This window comes from Heloderma suspectum, chromosome 1, assembly GCF_057233095.1.
Source record: "Heloderma suspectum isolate Gila_16-S chromosome 1, 16-S_ref, whole genome shotgun sequence".
NCBI classification, from domain to species: domain Eukaryota; kingdom Metazoa; phylum Chordata; class Lepidosauria; order Squamata; family Helodermatidae; genus Heloderma; species Heloderma suspectum.
In genome coordinates this window covers 184,969,874-184,989,275 of record NC_139458.1, presented here as the reverse complement: position 1 = coordinate 184,989,275, position 19,402 = coordinate 184,969,874, and the positions used below count along the sequence as shown (strand labels likewise).

The following is a 19,402-nucleotide window of genomic DNA, read 5'->3' as shown; positions in this document are numbered from 1 at the left end:
ACCAGCATGATTCAGGAATATTTTTTATCCAACAACAGTTGGATAAGTTGTTTGAGAGGTGTAATAGCCATAAGGCTTACGTTATGACTAATACCAAGAACAATTATCAGTCAAGCAAAAGACAAAGCATCTTACCTCTTTCAATAACCGGGATCCATAGGTGAATATATAAAGGGAAAATGTAAATCTCCACCTGCAAATAAAGTTTTAAAAAAAAACTTTATTAAACTTGTTGCAACCTGCCCTGAAAACCTGGTTACAGGACAGCATATAAGTGTCTTCAAGCATGTATTTGTTTATTTATAGGGTGAGCTGATTTAAATCAAGGCAATTTGAATCATTGGCCTGGTTTGCACGACATGACAACCCACCATTTTTAAAAATTGTGGGCTGTGCAGGGTGTTACTGTTTGTAGTTCCCCCTCCCCCTTTTGTTTTGTTATAATTGCAATTTTTTTTTTTAAAAGATGATGATATGGAGAAGGAGGAGGGTTTGCAGACACTGAAATTGGGCTCTGCCAGATGATATGAAGGCCCCTAGGACCACTGGGAATAAGAAAGTCTTAGACAACTGTTGATCCTTTATCTTGAAAATATATAATCCAGTTTTGTCTTCAGTTTTGAGTTAACAGCTGAATTTATTTTTTTTAAGGAAGATCAAAAATCTGCCTTCCAACATGGCACTTGCCAGGATTGTGAGACACAGAAGCATATCATGTAAGGGACAAGGAAGACAGCTACCCTAGGTCATATAAGAAGGTCAAAGCCAGAAAACCATAAGGAGATGACAGACAGGGAGGAAAAGACACACAGAAAAATCTGGAATGGAAACTGGGAGATTCTAAGAATACAGGAGTCAGGGTCAAACTACAAGTTACATTAGTGATATAGCATGTAGTTGAGCCTGATCTTTCTTTTAACTCTAGAGTAGGTGTGCACAGCCCTGATTTGGATCTGAACAACTGTGCACAGAAAGGGAAGATTAAACCTCCTTCACCCCCAAGCTGTTTGCTACACCCCTGAGTGGGAGTTAAAAAAGAAAAAAGCTTCCATCGATGGCCCAAATCAGGGCTGCGCACACCTCCTCTACAATAAGAAGATATGGCTCAGCTATACAGTATGCAATTAATGCAATGCGTACTTTAATCCTCAGATGGTGCATCCAGACAAGGCTTTTATTGTGCCATTGCCCTGCCTCATTCTCAACATTTTAGGGGGGGCGCAGACAACACAGGAGAAAACTCTCTTGTGTTTTTCCCATCACTTCTTCCATTTTTTTTCTTAACACAGAAACTCCATTACATCAAAGATGGAATAGCTGTTTAACACAGAAACTCCATTACGTAAAAGATGGAATAGCTGCACAATGCCCTCTGATTGTTAACGCTAGAAGCTCTCCACCTGGAAGCACCCAGACAGAACACAAGAAGAACCCTGCTGGATTAGACCAAAGGCCTATTTAGTGCAGCATTCTGTTTGCACAGTGGCCAACCAGCTGCCTGTGGAAAGCCGACCAGTAGGACACAAGCGCAATAGCACCCTCCCACCCGTGTTCCCCAGCAGCTGGTACATACAGTCATACTGCCTCTGATACTGGAGGTAACCATTATAACTAATAGCCACTGATAGCCTCACCCTCCATGAATTTATCTAACCACCTTTTAAAGGCGTCCAAATTGGTGGCCCTCACAACATCTTGTGGAAAAGGAGACAACGGCGACAGGGAGCTAAGCCAAGGGGCAGTGGAAGCAGCAGGTAGCAGTTCAACAGTGGGATAAGTTATTGGATTGGTGGCAGGCTTGCTGGAAATTTAAATGTATGTAGCAACTTTAACCAATACAAGCACAGATCATTCCAAACTAACCATGAGTTTCCACAAAGGGTCCCTAGCAATTCATTTCTAGAGGGAGGTGCTCTATCACTCAAGTTGGAACCCCCAATGCTTCATACTGGAGAAGAACTAATTAATTCATTACATTTCTATACTGCTCCATAGCCGAAGCTCCCTGGGCAGTTCTCATGGCCTTGATCTTTTTTTCTTAAAAAAATTATATCTATTTAATCTGCAGTCATAGTCACAGTCAAAGCGAGAAGCCCATATGAAATTAATCATACATCTTTGCACATTGTCACCACATGCATACACCTGTGCAACACTGGTTCTTGCTGGGCCTGATCTAAATAGCATTACACTGTATATCCATGTCAAAAGCTGATTGGCTCATTTTAGACAAAAAGGGAAAAGAGGGTGTAGCATTTAGTAAAACTGATAGAGGTTATGGGAGTAGTGGATGAGTGTTCATTTGAATTGCCTAATTTAATAGAAAGCAGCTTGGGCTGCACCACACATTCCTGAATACACAAATCCAGCCCATTCAAGTGTGTAATTATTATAACTGCCTTTTATTTCAGACTCAGCACAGCCTCGGAGGCAACAATAGGCCAAACTGCTTGTCATTTCACTGAATCGCTGATTATGATAATACGTCTGCCTCTATAGCAAGATTTGTGACTGCAGTAATCCCCTCAAAACAATGAAAGCATAATATTAAAATGATTCCTCTCCTTTAATTATGAATTTAAAATGTGCGGGGTAAGATCCATGGTTGCACATAAATGTTTTGAATTATTATTGTTAGTGATTTTATTTTGCCTTTTCCTTAACGCTCAACACGGCATTTCAGAATCTTCTAAAACCAATGTGAAAGCTTTAAAATTACAAACCACCTAAAACAATTGCAAAAACAATGATAGATAGGTATGAGTTGACCTATCTTCAAACTGCTTCAAAGACCAGAACTGTGAGCAGGGGAAGAGGGGAACTGGAGAAATTTGTCTCCATGCCCCCTTCCCGTCTGCACATTTTGAGAGGAAATCTGCTCAGCGAGTGCTTCTGCTGGTGGGAGGTAATACTGAAATCACCTCACTGTTTAAGTGAGCTGTACAGTTTAAGTAGGAAAATGCTTTTGGATTTAGAGACAACACATCTGAATAAAATGGAGAATTATGTGCTGTTTATATTTAACATATACGTTTCTGACATTTTGTAGACACTAGAGCAGCCTGTCCCAATCTAGTTCCCTCCAGATGTGTTAGCTGGGGGATGATGGGAGTTGCAGTCCAATATATCTGGAAGGTGCCAGATTGAAGTAGGCTGCACTAGAGCTTGGCAAGAGGGTTGTAGTAGGGCTTTCTGTTGGTTATCTGAAAGTTATTGATTTTCCAGTTATTCCTTTGAAGTCCAACCTGGGAATCTGACAGCCCCAACAAGTGAGGAACACATGCCTTTCTTCTTTCATGCTTTGGTAGTGGAAGTGGGCTGCTGCGTAGAATAGGACACTGCTCCAAGTCTCTTGTAACCTTCCCCAACCTGGCACCCTCCAGATGTTTTGGACTACAACTCCCAACATTCCTGATCATTGGCCATGTTGGCTGGAGATTTATTTTTATTATTAAATTAATTCAAGTTTAATTCAAGTCCAATTCAACTTAATTCAATTTAATTCAACTTGAATTCAAGTCCAAGGGTCATCTACAGCGTAATGAAGAAGAAACTAGCAATTTTTCTGTATTAGTTTACAAGACTAACTTCTTTACATCTAGCAAATATTAAGATATGGTTGCCAAACCTCAAGCATGTCAACCAGTGGGTTTTATCTTCAGTACATGAACCTCACTGGTGACCATTTATTGTTGTAGCTTTTAAAAAACCTGCAATATACCACAAGCCTGGCTGACTTCCAGCTTCGCTGATGTGCTCACCATCATTTCGTCTACAAAATGTCTGGTCCCTATGATCCCAATAAATCAGCTTCATATGGGTGGCTGTCACTCAAGAAAACACCGCAATTAAGTCAATCTCAAAGGCCCAACAATGCCTGGGGTTCAGATACCTTAGTTGAAAAACTGCAGTTTGATGGACTATGGACTAACAATTCTTCCCCAAGTGGCAATGGAGAACTCCTAAGATATGCATCAGCAAATTGCATGATGGGTACATGTAACAATGAGAAACAAAACATAACTATTGGGCCAGCTACGCCCATTCCTGGAACATATGGGCCTAGTAACAGTGGTGCATGCGCTCGTAACCGCTAGACTTGATTTCTGTAATGCACTCTACTTGGGGCTGCCTGTGTTTCTAGTTCAGAAACTCCGGGTACAAAATATGGCAGCGAAGTTGGTCTCTGGGGCATCCCATGGAGACCATATTACACTGGTTTTAAAATCTTTATGCTGGCTGTCAATTTGTTTCCGGGCAAAATATAAAGTGCTGGTTCTTACCTTTAAGGCCTTACATGGTCTCCAAGGTACCTTGAGGAGTGCTTTATCCCCTACATCCCAGTCTGCTACCTAAGGTCCTCTGAGGGTTATTTGTTGCGGCTGCCTATTGTGAGATGGGCAACCACATGTGAGAGGACCTTTTCCTTTGCTCCCCCTCAGCTGTGGAATGACCTGCCAGTTGAAATGCACCTCCTGACCTCTTTGAAGGTTTTAAGTGGGAAGTAAAGACTGTATTATTCCAGCAAGCCTTCCCTTTTTAGAATCCTTATTTCTCTTTGCTGATTGTGATACACTGTTTCTAGGCTGTATTGTTTTTATTGTAGGTTTGTTGCTGTTGTTTTGGAAATATTGTTTTTAACTCTGTATGCTGCCTGGAGTATTTTGTATATAGGCAGGTTATAAATTGAATAAATAAACCACTGCGAGCATGCTGCATTCCAGCCTACACTGGAATACCCCCTGTGTTTCAGGAGTGAGACTGTGGTAAGGAAGAGAAGTGCAAAGGACTGAGGAGATTTTCACTCTTCCCCAAGGTCCCATCAGCTGATAACGCTATGGAGGCTTATCGGGCAGTAAGTACAACTGGGATGTTAGAACATGCTTAGGGTGGCACAGACAGGATTTAGATTGAGTTTCACTCTGAAGTAAGCTGGGGATGGAAAATAGTTTAAGAAAGCTTATGTTAGTATGAGAAGAATGATTTCCTAAGAGGAACATATAATTAGTTTGTCTTGTTGTTGCTTTTGGTAAAAGGGAGAGAAGAGTTTGCATAACCTGTGAACAAGGACAGTGGGCTGGCTGTGCACACCATAAGCAATCATGCCTTTATTATGACATCTTCAACTCTTTCGGGAAAAGAAAGAAAAGCCCTGTTCTTTGCCTCTAGGCAGTTTCAGTTGCTAGCACTTGAATTACCTGCATAACCTCTCTTAACCAACAATTCCTTACGACATGACACTTAAGATGTGTAAGAAATGAGTTGGAAACATCAGGGACAAATGACATACCATGCAAAAGATCTGTGACTGGAGCACCTGACATTTTTATTTATACTTTAAAACAACAGCTGGAGGGTTTGTGTGCTCCAAATATGATCAGAATAAAAGTGCTCAGGCCCCTCCCCAACAGTAGCAGTCAGCTCTGTGTAGGTGGGCAATTAAGTTAAGAGAATTCTTTTAAAGACTGTACATACTTTGGGAGGGCAACCCAGAGTCACGGCAACCCAGAGGTTTAAAAAAAAAACAATTCTGGGTTGCTGTGAGTGAGTTACCATGCTAGGGTACATGGCTTGCCTGCTCCTGCCTGGCTCCTCCTGCCAGAGGGAGTGGCTAAATAAGCCAGGACCTTGCTTGGCTAATGTTATGTCCAAATGGGGAACTCTGGCTTGTCTCTCCCCTGACAAGCTAAAGTCATAACCAAAGAACAAACCCTGTGTTGTGGGAATCATAGAATCATAGAATAGTAGGGTTGGAAGGGGCCTACAAGGCCATCGAGTCCAACCCCCTGCTCAATGCAGGAATCCAAGTCAGAGCATCCCTGACAAATGGCTGTCCAGCCTCGTCTTGAAGGCCTCCAGTGTGGGAGAGCCCACCACCTCCCCAGGTAATTGGTTCCATTGCCGTATTGCTCTGACACTCAGGAAGTTTTTCCTGATGTTCAGTCGGAATCTGGCTTCCTGTAACTTGAGCCCATTATTCCGTGTCCTGCACTCTGGGATGATCAAGAAGAGATCCTGGCCTTCTTCTCTGTGACAACCTTTCAAGTACTTGAAGAGCGCTATCATATCTCCCCTCAGTCTTCTCTTCTCAAGGCTAAACATGCCCAGTTCTTTCAGTCTCTCTTCATAGGGCTTTGTTTCCAGTCCCCTGATCATCTTTGTTGCCCTCCTTTGAACCCTCTCCAGCTTGTCTGCATCCTTCTTAAAGTGTGGTGCCCAGAACTGGACACAGTACTCCAGATGAGGCCTAACCAGTGCTGAGTAGAGGGGAACTAGTACTTCCCGGGATTTGGAAGCGATGCTTCTATGAATGCAGCCCAAAATAGCATTTGCCTTTTTTGCAGCCACATCACATTGTTGGCTCATATTCAGCTTGTGATCGACGACAATTCCAAGATCCTTCTCGCTCGTAGTGTGGTTGAGCCACGTATCCCCCATCTTGTAACTGTGCATTTGGTTTCTTTTTCCTAGGTGCAGAACTTGGCAATTGTCCCTATTAAATGCCATTCTGTTGTTTTCTGCCCAGCACTCCAGTCTATCCAGATCACTTTGAATTTTGTTTCTGTCTTCCAAAGTATTAGCTATCCCTCCCAATTTTGTGTCATCTGCAAATTTGATCAGCATTCCCTGCACCTCCTCCTCCAAGTCATTAATAAAAATGTTGAAGAGCACTGGGCCCAGGACTGAGCCCTGCGGTACCCCACTCGTTACCTCTCCCCAGCTTGAGAAGGTCCCATTGATAAGCACTCTTTGAGTCCGATTCTGTAGCCAACTGTGGATCCACTGGATCGTTGTTTCATCTAGCCCACTTCGAGCAAGTTTGCTCATCAGGATATCATGGGGCACTTTGTCGAAAGCTTTGCTGAAGTCGAGGTATATGATGTCTACAGCATTCCCACGGTCTACAAGGGAGGTGACTTGATCAAAAAATGAGATCAGATTTGTCTGGCAGGACTTGTTTTTGACAAATCCATGTTGGCTTCGAGTAATCACTGCATTGTTGTCAAGGTGCTTCCAGATGGATTGCTTTATGATCTGCTCCAGAATTTTCCCAGGGATTGATGTCAGACTGACTGGTCTGTAGTACCCAGGTTCCTCCTTTTTACCCTTTTTGAAGATAGGGACAACGTTAGCCCTCCTCCAGTCATCTGGCACTTCCCCGGTCCTCCATGATTTCTCAAAGAGAATAGACAGCGGTTCTGAGAGCTCTTCTGCCAGTTCCTTTATGACTCTAGGATGCAGTTCATCTGGCCCTGGAGATTTGAACTCATTCAAAGTAATGAGGTGTTCCTTGACCATATGCCTGTCGATCTCAAGCTGCAATCCTGCCCCTTCAGCCTGTACTTCGCCTTTGCCAGGGGGGTCATAGACCCTCTTTTGGGAGAAGACTGAGCCAAAGTAGGAATTGAGCACCTCTGCCTTTTCTTTGTCATCTGTTATCATTTTGCCATCCTTATTTAATAGCTGAACAACCATTTCTTTCCTCTGCCTTTTACTATGCACGTAGCTGAAGAAAGCCTTTTTGTTGTTTTTAGCATCCCTCGCTAACCTCACCTCGTTCTCCGCTTTAGCCTTCCTGACGCCATCCCTGCAATTCTGTGCTACCTGCCTGTACTCTTCCTTTGTTACTTGGCCTTCTTTCCACTTCCTATATGTGTCCTTTTTTGTTTTCAGGTCATCCCTAAGCTTTTTGTGAAGCCACATTGGCTTCTTCTGTTGTCTTCCACCTTTTCTTCTTGTTGGAATTGTTTGTGATTGTGCCTTGAGAATTTCCTTTTTTAAAAGTTCCCACCCATCTTGGACTCCTTTTCTCGCTAGCATTGCTTGCCATGGGACCTTACTGATCATTGTTCTGAGTTTGTTAAAATCAGCTTTCCTAAAATCCAGGGTACGCGTTTGAGTACACTCGGCTTTTGCTTCCCTTAGAACCAAGAACTCAAGTACAACATGGTCGCTTTCCCCCAGAGTTCCTGTAACTGCTACTTTATCCACTAAGTCATCTCTGTTGGTTAGGATCAAGTCAAGGATAGCCGATCCTCTAGTTCCTTCCTCTACTTTCTGTAGGAGGAAGTTATCCGCCACACAAGTCAGGAATTTCCTGGAGGGGCCATGTTTTGCAGAATTTGTCTCCCAACAAATATCGGGGAAATTGAAGTCCCCCATTACTACTACATCATGCTTCCTTAAAACATTGGCTATTTGCTTTTCAAAAGTTTCATCCTTGGCTTCTCCTTGATTGGGTGGCCGGTAGTAGACTCTGACCACCAGGTTCCTTTTATTCTTTGCTCCATTTATTTCAACCCAGATGCTCTCGATGGGGCTACCAAGCTCCTCCTCCTGTATTTCTGTGCAGAGATATGTATTTTTCACATACAGTGCAACCCCGCCTCCCTTTCTGTTCCTCCTGTTCTTTTTGAACAAGTTATATCCTTCAACTGCTGTATTCCAGTCATGAGAGTCATCCCACCAAGTCTCAGTTATACCTATCAAGTCATAATTTCCCTCCTGTATTAAGAGTTCAAGTTCGTTCTGTTTGTTTCCCATACTCTGGGCATTAGTATATAGACATCGAAGACCATGTGCTTCATAGTCTGGCTTTCTTCCTACATGTGTCTGAAGACTATTATTGGGCGCTATCAGCGCTGTTCTCTCCATTGCAGTGCATGCGCCTACGTCCATTGTTACCCCCAACATTACATCTCCCTTCCCCGTAGGATTCAGTTTAAAGCCCTCCTGATGAAGTTCTTCATGCTGTGGCCAAACACATTCTTCCCAGCCTTTGTGAGGTGCAACCCATCCCTAGCCAACAGCCCATCTTCCAGGAAGTATAGCCCGTGGTCCCAGAATCCAAATCTCTCTCGTCGGCACCACCTTCGTAGCCAGTCATTCACCCGGAGTATTTTTCGTTCCCTTTCTATCCCTCTTCTAACTACTGGAAGGATGGATGAGAAAACTATCTGGGCCCCAAAGTTCTTGAGTTTCCTTCCCAAAGCTTCAAAGTCTGACGTGATCTCTTCGTAGCTCCGCTTGGCGGTATCATTTGTTCCCACATGGATGAGAAGAAAGGGATACCTGTCAGTGGGCTTTATGAGTGCAGGCAACCTTTCAGTCACGTCTCTAATCTGTCCTCCCGGGAGACAACATACCTGGCGAGTCCACGGGTCTTCGCGACATACTTGGGTCTCGATCCCACGCAGCAAGGAGTCTCCCACTACTACCACTCTTCTCTTCTTCTTCTTGTAGGCCTGGGTTTCATCGCCTCTGTTTGACTGACCTTCAGCCTCTTGCTCACTCTCATGCAGGTTCCCCTGTGATTCTTCCTCTGCAGGCTGTCCTCCAGTCTCATCTGCAAGTACCTGGAATCGGTTCCACAGCTCCACCGCTTCCACTGGTGCAGAGTGGCGTCTAGTTCTTCTTCTCCTAACTGTCACCGTTTTCCAAGGAGTATCCTCTACTCCATTTTTCTTCACCTCAGCATTTCCCACTGCCTCATCTTGCTGTTGCTCTTCAAGCTTCTGGTCTGCCCTTTGCTGCTGTAGTTCCCCCATTCTGTCCAAGAACTCTTCGTGTTCTCTTATTCCCCGGAGGGTTGACAGTCGCCGCTCCAGTCCACTTACTTTTTCCTCCAGCAGCGTGATCAACTTGCACTTGTTGCAGGTGTAGGCCATGTTGTTCTCAGGCAAGAAAACAAACATTGCACACACCTTGCAGGTCACCACCACTGGAGAGTCTTGTCCTTCCATAGCCTCTTTTCCCTTTTTGTGTCTAGCTTTGTGATTGTTCTAGACTAGCCTGTGCCTGCTCCTCTACTCAGTAGAGGTTAAAAGCAGAGTCCCACTGGTGTGGAAGTGTGTGTTACAAGACAAATAAATGAAAAAAAGTTAGTAAAAAAAAATAAAAAAAAATGTTAGGGGCCTCCCCCTTGACCTTCCCTGCCAAACTCCCCTGGCCAACTCCTGTTTGCTCCCCCTGTTCGCTCGCTCTGTTCGCTCGCTCTCTGGGAGCTTGCCTGCTTCTGTAGTCCCTGGACCAGCTGGAGCAGCTTGCTCTGCTCTGCTCTGCTCAGCTGGGAGGCGGGAAACAGACTGAAGCTTCCCGCCCAGTCAGCTGCTGGGAGTACTCAGGCCACACCCCTCCAATTCAGTTGGAGCTCTCAGAAGCTCCTGGTGAGCTCACAGCCAGTCAGAAGGATAAAGGGCAGCGCCCTGGGCTTCCTGCAACCCACTTACCTCTTAGCCTCTGTCTCCTTTGTCTCCTTTGTCTCTTCAACCACTGCAACTCCCCTGGCCAACTCCTGTTTGCTCCCCCTGTTCGCTCGCTCTCTGGGAGCTTGCCTGCTTCTGTAGTCCCTGGACCAGCTGGAGCAGCTTGCTCTGCTCTGCTCAGCTGGGAGGCAGGAAACAGACTGAAGCTTCCCGCCCAGTCAGCTGCTGGGAGTACTCAGGCCACACCCCTCCAATTCAGTTGGAGCTCTCAGAAGCTCCTGGTGAGCTCACAGCCAGTCAGAAGGATAAAGGGCAGCGCCCTGGGCTTCCTGCAACCCACTTACCTCTTAGCCTCTGTCTCCTTTGTCTCCTTTGTCTCTTCAACCACTGCAACTCCCCTGGCCAACTCCTGTTTGCTCCCCCTGTTCGCTCGCTCTCTGGGAGCTTGCCTGCTTCTGTAGTCCCTGGACCAGCTGGAGCAGCTTGCTCTGCTCTGCTCTGCTCAGCTGGGAGGCGGGAAACAGACTGAAGCTTCCCGCCCAGTCAGCTGCTGGGAGTACTCAGGCCACACCCCTCCAATTCAGTTGGAGCTCTCAGAAGCTCCTGGTGAGCTCACAGCCAGTCAGAAGGATAAAGGGCAGCGCCCTGGGCTTCCTGCAACCCACTTACCTCTTAGCCTCTGTCTCCTTTGTCTCTTCAACCACTGCAACTCCCCTGGCCAACTCCTGTTTGCTCCCCCTGTTCGCTCGCTCTGTTCGCTCGCTCTCTGGGAGCTTGCCTGCTTCTGTAGTCCCTGGACCAGCTGGAGCAGCTTGCTCTGCTCTGCTCTGCTCAGCTGGGAGGCGGGAAACAGACTGAAGCTTCCCGCCCAGTCAGCTGCTGGGAGTACTCAGGCCACACCCCTCCAATTCAGTTGGAGCTCTCAGAAGCTCCTGGTGAGCTCACAGCCAGTCAGAAGGATAAAGGGCAGCGCCCTGGGCTTCCTGCAACCCACTTACCTCTTAGCCTCTGTCTCCTTTGTCTCTTCAACCACTGCAACTCCCCTGGCCAACTCCTGTTTGCTCCCCCTGTTCGCTCGCTCTGTTCGCTCGCTCTCTGGGAGCTTGCCTGCTTCTGTAGTCCCTGGACCAGCTGGAGCAGCTTGCTCTGCTCTGCTCTGCTCAGCTGGGAGGCGGGAAACAGACTGAAGCTTCCCGCCCAGTCAGCTGCTGGGAGTACTCAGGCCACACCCCTCCAATTCAGTTGGAGCTCTCAGAAGCTCCTGGTGAGCTCACAGCCAGTCAGAAGGATAAAGGGCAGCGCCCTGGGCTTCCTGCAACCCACTTACCTCTTAGCCTCTGTCTCCTTTGTCTCCTTTGTCTCTTCAACCACTGCAACTCCCCTGGCCAACTCCTGTTTGCTCCCCCTGTTCGCTCGCTCTCTGAGTTCCTTCCACTCTCTGGGAGTGGAAGGAACTCACAGACAAAGAGGGAGAGGAGGAGCACAGTCTCCCTGATCATGGAGATCACAAACACTGCATCTTCACATCCACCCATCCATCAGAAAGCTAACGCTGTTAATCCAACCACAATTAGAAACTGCTCCCAATAAGCGACAACAATCCTACAAAAGCTGCTGCTAAAGTAATTCAGTGCCACAATTGTAGAGTGACAACTTATCTCCTCAGTCCCACACTCATGTTCCATTACTGCCCATTCACCTTTCCCCCTCCTATTTTATTGCACATTTGAAAGAGACCAGCATTTTGCTCAAGTTGCAGAATTTAACATTCTTACAACATGCTATCTTTATGAAAGCTGAAACAATTCTGACGGCCTGAATTAGCAGACACTCAAGATACATGACAAATTGTTTTGGCAGAATAGGGAAAATTACTACTGCAGAAGGATGACTCTTGTTAAAGTATGCAAAGTAGCAGGTAGCATACAATGAAAAAGCGTCATTGCCTTTTCTATTACATTTTACGGCTCTAGATTTGGCTGACTTCCAACTTTCTTCTTGGCTGTGGTTTTAACCAGTTTAATATTTAACGTGAACAGGCCCGACACTTGAGAATGCCCCTACCCATAATCTGTATGCTCACTGTGTAGCTCTGAGAACATCAGAGCAAAATAAAGTAATGCCCCCCCAAAGGGGAGGGGAGAAAAAAGGGTGCAAAACAATACACTACTCTTCTGTAGCTGTATGCCATAGTTACTGTGTGGTTGGATAGTAGGCCAGAAATAAAGATGTATGCTGAGCAGGCAAGTATGTGTGCACATACGTAGCTATAGGTTTTATGGTCTCTATTCTATAACTCTTCGGCTGCCTGTAAGTATCAAGGTCTGTGCAATGCAATTCTTTCATAAAAACTGAAAAGCGCCTTCCTAGGAAGGGTTTTTCTAATACTATAGGCTCTCTAACATCCAGAGGACATCCAAGCAAAGTGTTTGGCTAGGAAGTATTTTATTTATTTAAAATTATTTTTAAGCTGCCCTTAAGGCTAGAACCCGCTTTGCCACAAACTCAGCCATCCTCTTACTGTGGCATTTCAGAAAAGCCTTGGAAACATTAATACAGAACAAGAGTTCGGAAGTCACGCTGGTTCAGTACCCAGCTCCTCCAAAGGCTTTGTATAATCTTTCCTACATTAAAAAGTATCTGTATCTTGGTTTCATGCTGATAAAATGGAAGGATGAAAGTACTTCCTTTTTTTGAGGCTTGAGCAGGAAAAGACATTGTAAAGATAGCGGAAGATTGCAGTGAGCAATCTAAGGAACTCTACATCAGCACTGTTGATAGTAGTAAGAATAGATTTCACTGAGGCAAGAGAAGTCTTGATAGTGGGTAACAAACCCACTTTGATAAGTAATGAGCAAACAGAAAGTCCCTATAAATGCATATTCAGCTGAAACTGAGATGGATGGCCCAGGCCATAATCACTGCATTAACATTCCTTTAGTGACCAGGAGACTGATCTCCCTTCTATAGCACATCTTTCAAAGGATTATGCTTGAACTGAAGAGTGGTTTCTACAGCACCATAAGAGCATCAGAGAGCTAGATGGAGTTTTCAAAACAAGGCCACATGAAGCACAAGTTAATTATTGAAAAGAAATTCAAGGGATAGTCATACGTAAAGGAATCGTTCATGCTTTCTCACCTGCGTACACATTTAGAAGCCCTGTTTACCACTTCAGAGGAGAGAGGAGGAAAAGCAGCCACTTCCTCCTGGTGCCTTCCCTAGGATTTTGCTAACATCTTCCCTGTGGTTTACTTGAATCCCCACTCACTTCCCACATTCTTCTCTTCTACTCCATATGCAAAGTGGATATTGTCATGGAGCTCACTCTGCACAATGATCCTGTGAGGTGGGTGAAGCACCACACTTGCCTCTAACCTTTAGGGACTTCTGCCACCACCTGCAGAGAAACTGCTTGGCTGATGACTTGCAGGAAGATCCACAGGCCTTAGGCTTTCATCCTGGGAATTGGGAAACTGTCAGCAGATTCTCTCCAGGTGCCACTGGAAGGGTCAGCCCATCCTCTCCCAATTTACCTTCTGCCCAGATCTGGGAGCATGTAGCTGGAACAGCTGGAGATGAATGCTTTCAAATGCTATCTTTTTGCAGTTCTGCAGCAGCTACACAAAGTCATTAAAATTGTCTTCAAAATATAAACAAACATGAAGAAACGCTCCAAAACTTTAAAAAGTGTTTAAACTGCTGCTTCTTTTGTCTTATTTTTTTAATACGCATAAAACTACAGTTTAAAATTATTATTTTCCATGTTTTAGCTGCTTCCTTTTAAAATTCTTTTTATTGCTGCTTTTAAATTCTTCTAAATGTATTTGTTGTATTTTTATTGTTATTTCTTTTTATTATGTATATTGTCCTGAGTGCTTCAGATACAAGGTGACTCATAAATAGAATACATATTAATTTAATACTACTACTACTAGTAATAATAACAATAATAATAATAAAAAAAATCAGTATCATTTGAAAATGGATTGCATGCCATATGACAGATGTATTGTCTCATCCATTCAAGTCAACCAGCAAGAACTGATGAAGACTGAAAAATGACAGGAAACTGACAAGGGACAGTGACACAACAGAATTGTGGAATTTCTGAACACAAGCCCAAACAGGACTTTTCTGTTGCAACTTCATGAAAGCTTGCACAGAGCCTCCATGATGAGAACCATAAGATGGGCCAAATTTTAAAACATTTGGCTAAGAAATGATACTGTAATTTAAAGATTTCCCCCCAAAGTGTAGTTGTCTCTTGTTTGTATCCATTTTTTGCACACTCATAAGATACCATCAGTTTTTCCTTTTGCTAAGTTTAGATTCCATCAACATTTCAGGGAAATAATAAGATGTTTGACTTCTGTACAATTGGCCATGGAATCTTACTATTTTGTCCCTACTACTGCTTCAATAAAAATTTAACATGCCAATATAGATGCAGATATAAAACTTGAAGTTGTAAAGAGTTGTTCTAAGGTAATACCAGGTGCTAGTTCTGAAGTTGTAAACCTTTTATTAGTCTGATTACAAGATGATGCATGACAAGAAATCCATTGTGAAGATTTAGCTGCCTGAAAGGAAGCCCCATTCCGTGATTTAACATATCTGTTAAATCACCTGCGTGCATTATCACATGTTGTTCCAGTCTTCAGGCCCAGTAAGGCCAGAGTGGAACTCCTGACAAATCAGACTGAATGATGTCAGCTTGGCTGTGATGAGAATTATCCAGCCAGCTGATGAAGTCCAATGAGGCTTGTTTCTGAGGGAACTATTCAGCCAGCTAGTGACGGGCTCTGAAGGTTTACCACTGAAAAAAACTATTCTGCTTACCACGGATTGGCTAAGGAGGCTCACCTCAAATTTGTCAACAGCAGGGAGAGGGGTGGAGTATAAAGCAAGGGGGGCTACTATTGCCATTCAATCTTCATCTTCGCCTTCATCTTGTCTATGTCTGAACATGCTAACTGGCTTTAGGGCCTGTAAGCTTTTGGATCCTGAATTGGCTCTGTCCTACTGGAAGACCCTTACTTAGGTAATGTATAGGGTAAGGTTAGGTACTGCTTTATTGTTTTGCCTGGAGCACTGTTCCATAGGGTTCTCTGGTTTCTTTAATTTCTGTTCACCTTTTTACCATTTCCCCCTTCCTTATGTAAATAAATGTGATTTCTACCTTCAGAGATGTGTGTGCTTTCTTCTGGGTAAAACCTCAATACTAATTCCAGAGCCTTCTGCTTGGGCCACTTGGTACTGTGTAACGTTTCAAGCTTGAGGGGCTGGATAAAGGGGTGCTAGCTTGGACCCTTATTTCTGCACCCTAACTATGTCCTGAAAGGTCCGAGAATCTCCTGGCGCAGGTTGAGGTGGTGGCAGTCTACTGGGTAATTGTTTGCCCACTGCCAACACTGCAGGGAGTTTGGACAACCCCCTCTACTCACTTCACGATGTATATATTTCTGATTTAATTAAGATGTAGTGATTTTGGGCAGCCCTTTTGTATTTTTAAAGGACCATTTTCTCAGCATCACAGGTTCACAAAAGGCCGGTTTATATACCATACTATGTGTCATTCAACACACTATGACTAATACATTTGATTTCATAACAAATTTTGTTCAGAGTTTGTGTTGTTGCCCAAAATAAATGTCAATTGCTGTTGTTCTGTAATTTTTTTGAACTTAGGCTTCTAAAATCGTCGGAGTAAATATTAGGCCCAGAAGTTCCTCAAAACTGGTTAAATAATGAGGCTCCAATGGCAAGTATATGCTGTTAAGGAGTTGGCACCAGCGACCTTGGCTGTCACCCCTGGTTTTAGGATCAAGGATAAAGTGTACCTCTTAGATACAGACAGATTTGTATATTTTTGTATGGTTTTATTCTGTGCTCTGCCTTGTGAAGGTTTTACCTTAAAGGCAGCCTAAAAATAATTTTAAATGAATTAAATAAATAAAATTTGGATTCAGCAGGTTAGAAAACAAACAAGCAAACCAATTCCTCTCCAATAGGCCCCAAACTTGGGAAATCTCTCTGACTATATGCATTATACACAAATGCATGGAATAAAATCCCAATGGCTGTTTCTAGGCAAAATAGTTTGAGGGTGTGATTTTGCAGTAGACAAGTTGTGGGGAAGGCAATGCGTCATCCTTTCTCAGGGTGCCATCATATCACTGGAATTCTTCCTCCCTGAAAGAGGCCCAAACTTTAGATTTAATCTCCCAAACAAGAGCCTTGAACCCTGTGGGGTTGGGAGCATGGATACTTATGGAATATTTAGTCTGCTCTTGTTGAAGTTTATGCAGAATTCTTAGGAAGCTGTATTTTCACATATATATGAAACTATTAACATCACAGCTATTGATGAGGCTGTAAGTCAAAATGTTTAGCTTTAAATATGTTCTGATATTACTCTGTTGTTAGTCTATCTATGTTTCTTATGTGTTTTAACTCAAGACTGACTGCATCCATAGTGGATTCAGAGTCTCCTTGTTGCTTTGCTGTTGTGCCGCTTTACACCTACCTCTGTATATACACACATTTCCCATGTACGCATTGAAATTGATATATTCAAGTCTACATAGCGACAATTATTTTCTTATCTTTTTGTTTTGCTGAAATTTTACAATTTTTTTTTTAAACTTAGTAATGCTACTTCATCAGATTTACCAAAAGAGCTTTAAAATTAAATCAATGTTTGTTTTGGTTCTGTAAAATAGCAGATGCATTAATATTGATGTAACATTAAAGCTGCTGATATTCAGAACATTTATTTGGAAATAAATCCCTCACGAAGTGAAAAGAACTTGCTTTGAATTTCACAGTGATCAAGTCTATGCACAGAGCTTTTCCCACAGTCATTAGAACCATCCTACTACAGGTTTGGTTAAACCCTTTTTGTTCCAGATTTCGATAAGGGTAGGAGCGGAACACGCTCTTTCTTCATTGTCTACCCGGACAATGGATCACACTAGACATGGGTAAGATTCTTGGATCAGGACAGCTGCTTATTGTGAGGCTCACAGGCACTCTGTTAGCAAAGGAACAGAGGGCCCTGAATGCTCAGCGGGGCAGACTTTTATATAGGGAAATACATCACGTATAGGAAAGATCTCTAGCATGTTCTACTAGACACATCACCTGGAGGCGTGCACACAATGGACACATTCTGTTATCTGGAACGAGGCTAGATGTTCCCTCTCTGGGTAGGGTGAATGTGTCAACTGTTGATACTGAATTGCTGCACCAAGTACAATGCCAACGGCATTCTTATAACTGCGTTGCCACTCTGGGGTATACATAACACATTAGAGGTGAGGTTACAGGATACATTCCACAGAGGGTTCCACCTAGAAATAGTTTTAGATGGATACACTCCACGTCAGTGCTTGAAGTGAGATGAGATGCCATCTCACTTTTCAGGTGGACCTATAATTATCCCAGGTCATGGTCTGAAGGCCACCTTGCTAAAGCTAAGCAGGTCTGGCCAGGTCTGGTCAGTGCTTGGAGGGGAGACCTCCTTGGAACCACATGTAGCCACCTTGAGTTCCATGATGGAAGAAAGTTGGGATATAAATGTAAGAAATAAAATAAAATCACATTTCTTTTCAAATGGACTTAATCAAATCTGTCCTATCCCAGTTTCTTTTTTCTTCCATCTCAGGCATTGCTTAAACTGTCCTAAAGATGTGCTGCATGGTGCCCACAACCAGAGCCGGGGGGAGGGGGGGAATACTCCGCTCAGATAAGTTGCTTCTTCCACCCTACCCCCCATGGTTGGATCCCTGTGGGTACTTTCAGGAAAGGCAGTTTTCACATAGAAATTATAAATGAATCATAAACTGAAAAATTAAAGCTTCACTCCAAAGCGTGCTTACTTGAAAGTTAACTCAGTCACAATCAAAAGGACTTACTTTGGAGTGTTAATGTGAAATACTGTTATTTCTCTTTCAGAAAACATGTGGAACAAAGTTTTCCCCCTGAAATGCACTTTGCTCTGACGGTGTCCCACCCCAAAGAAGTCCAAGAGCATCCTGGTTCACCAATGACAATAGCTGCTACTGCTGGTCCAAGATTCTGGTCCAAGATACTGCTGGTTCTACAAGCAGTGGAATCTTTGCATCTGCTCCTATGCTCTCTGAACACATACCAGTTCACTTAGCTCTCTAATATTCTAAGCAGATTTTGTTTTAAATACTGCTTCTTCCCAGATTAAGCCTTAATGCACTAACACAAAATCCTGTTAGCATGGAAATTAAATTCCCATTTTGAAAAACAATAGGCTACAGCTGACAAAGCCAAGGGAGTCCCTGAGGATCAGCTCCTGAGATTTTTAGGCAATGTGAAAAATACACTTTTCCAATGAACTAGCTAGAAATGAACTCCAAAAGGAAGACAGAGAAGCTAGCTTGGAATTCTTTGACAGAGAAAGATACCAATGATAAGCATGGATGTTTGTTTTTAAATACAATTTCCTGAAATGCATTTTATTAGTTTCCGAATCTCTTCGTTAATAGGGACCGCTGTGGAATCATACCACCACAAGGATCTATCCAATGGTCAGCAGCGAGACAGCCTGGCAAATCAACTGAAACTAGAGCACAGAAGGATAGCCCAACTTGCTTCATGTAATTCTTGTACTTATTGCTAATAGACATACTCAGAACTGGTGGGGCAGCGGAGCTTCAGACTGGGAAACCATCATTTTGGGGTGGGAGTCAGCAGGAAACGTGTTTTTTACCATTTTCCCACTCCTACAAGGACTGGGAAACCATCATTTTGGGGTGGGAGTCAGCAGGAAACGTGTTTTTTACCATTTTCCCACTCCTACAAGGAGGCTGGCTGGGGCAAAAAGGCTCCTTTTAGCTGTTAGGATAGCCTTCCCCAACCTGGTGGCCTCCAGATGTTTTAGACTACAACACCCAGCATTCCTGACCATTGGCCATGTTTGCTGGGGCTGATGAGAGTTGAAGTCCAAAATATATGGAGGGCACCAGGTTGGGGAAGGCTGTGCTAAGACAACTAACTATGCAAGTGTCCAACTGGAAGTCATCCATTGGCTAAATCTGGTCCATAAGTCTCCACGTTTGCCACACTTTATAATGCCCTTTCTTGGCATACAGGGCACTATCGCCCTATGAAATCTGCTAAAATTTATCCACACCATTTCAATCCACATTCATTCTAGTTTA

The 19,402-nt window shown here is 43.7% G+C and overlaps 1 protein-coding gene across 2 annotated transcripts in view; it reads right to left on the bottom strand.

Annotated features, from left to right (window-relative positions):
- Positions 1-19,402, bottom strand: part of CERS6 (ceramide synthase 6) — a 150,698-nt gene that overhangs the window by 85,617 nt on the left and 45,679 nt on the right. For both annotated transcript variants that reach the window (XM_084812136.1, XM_084812146.1), the window contains exon 4: positions 136-193. In XM_084812136.1, the coding sequence (XP_084668262.1) occupies positions 136-193 (58 nt within the window). The remainder of the gene's footprint in view (positions 1-135; positions 194-19,402) is intronic.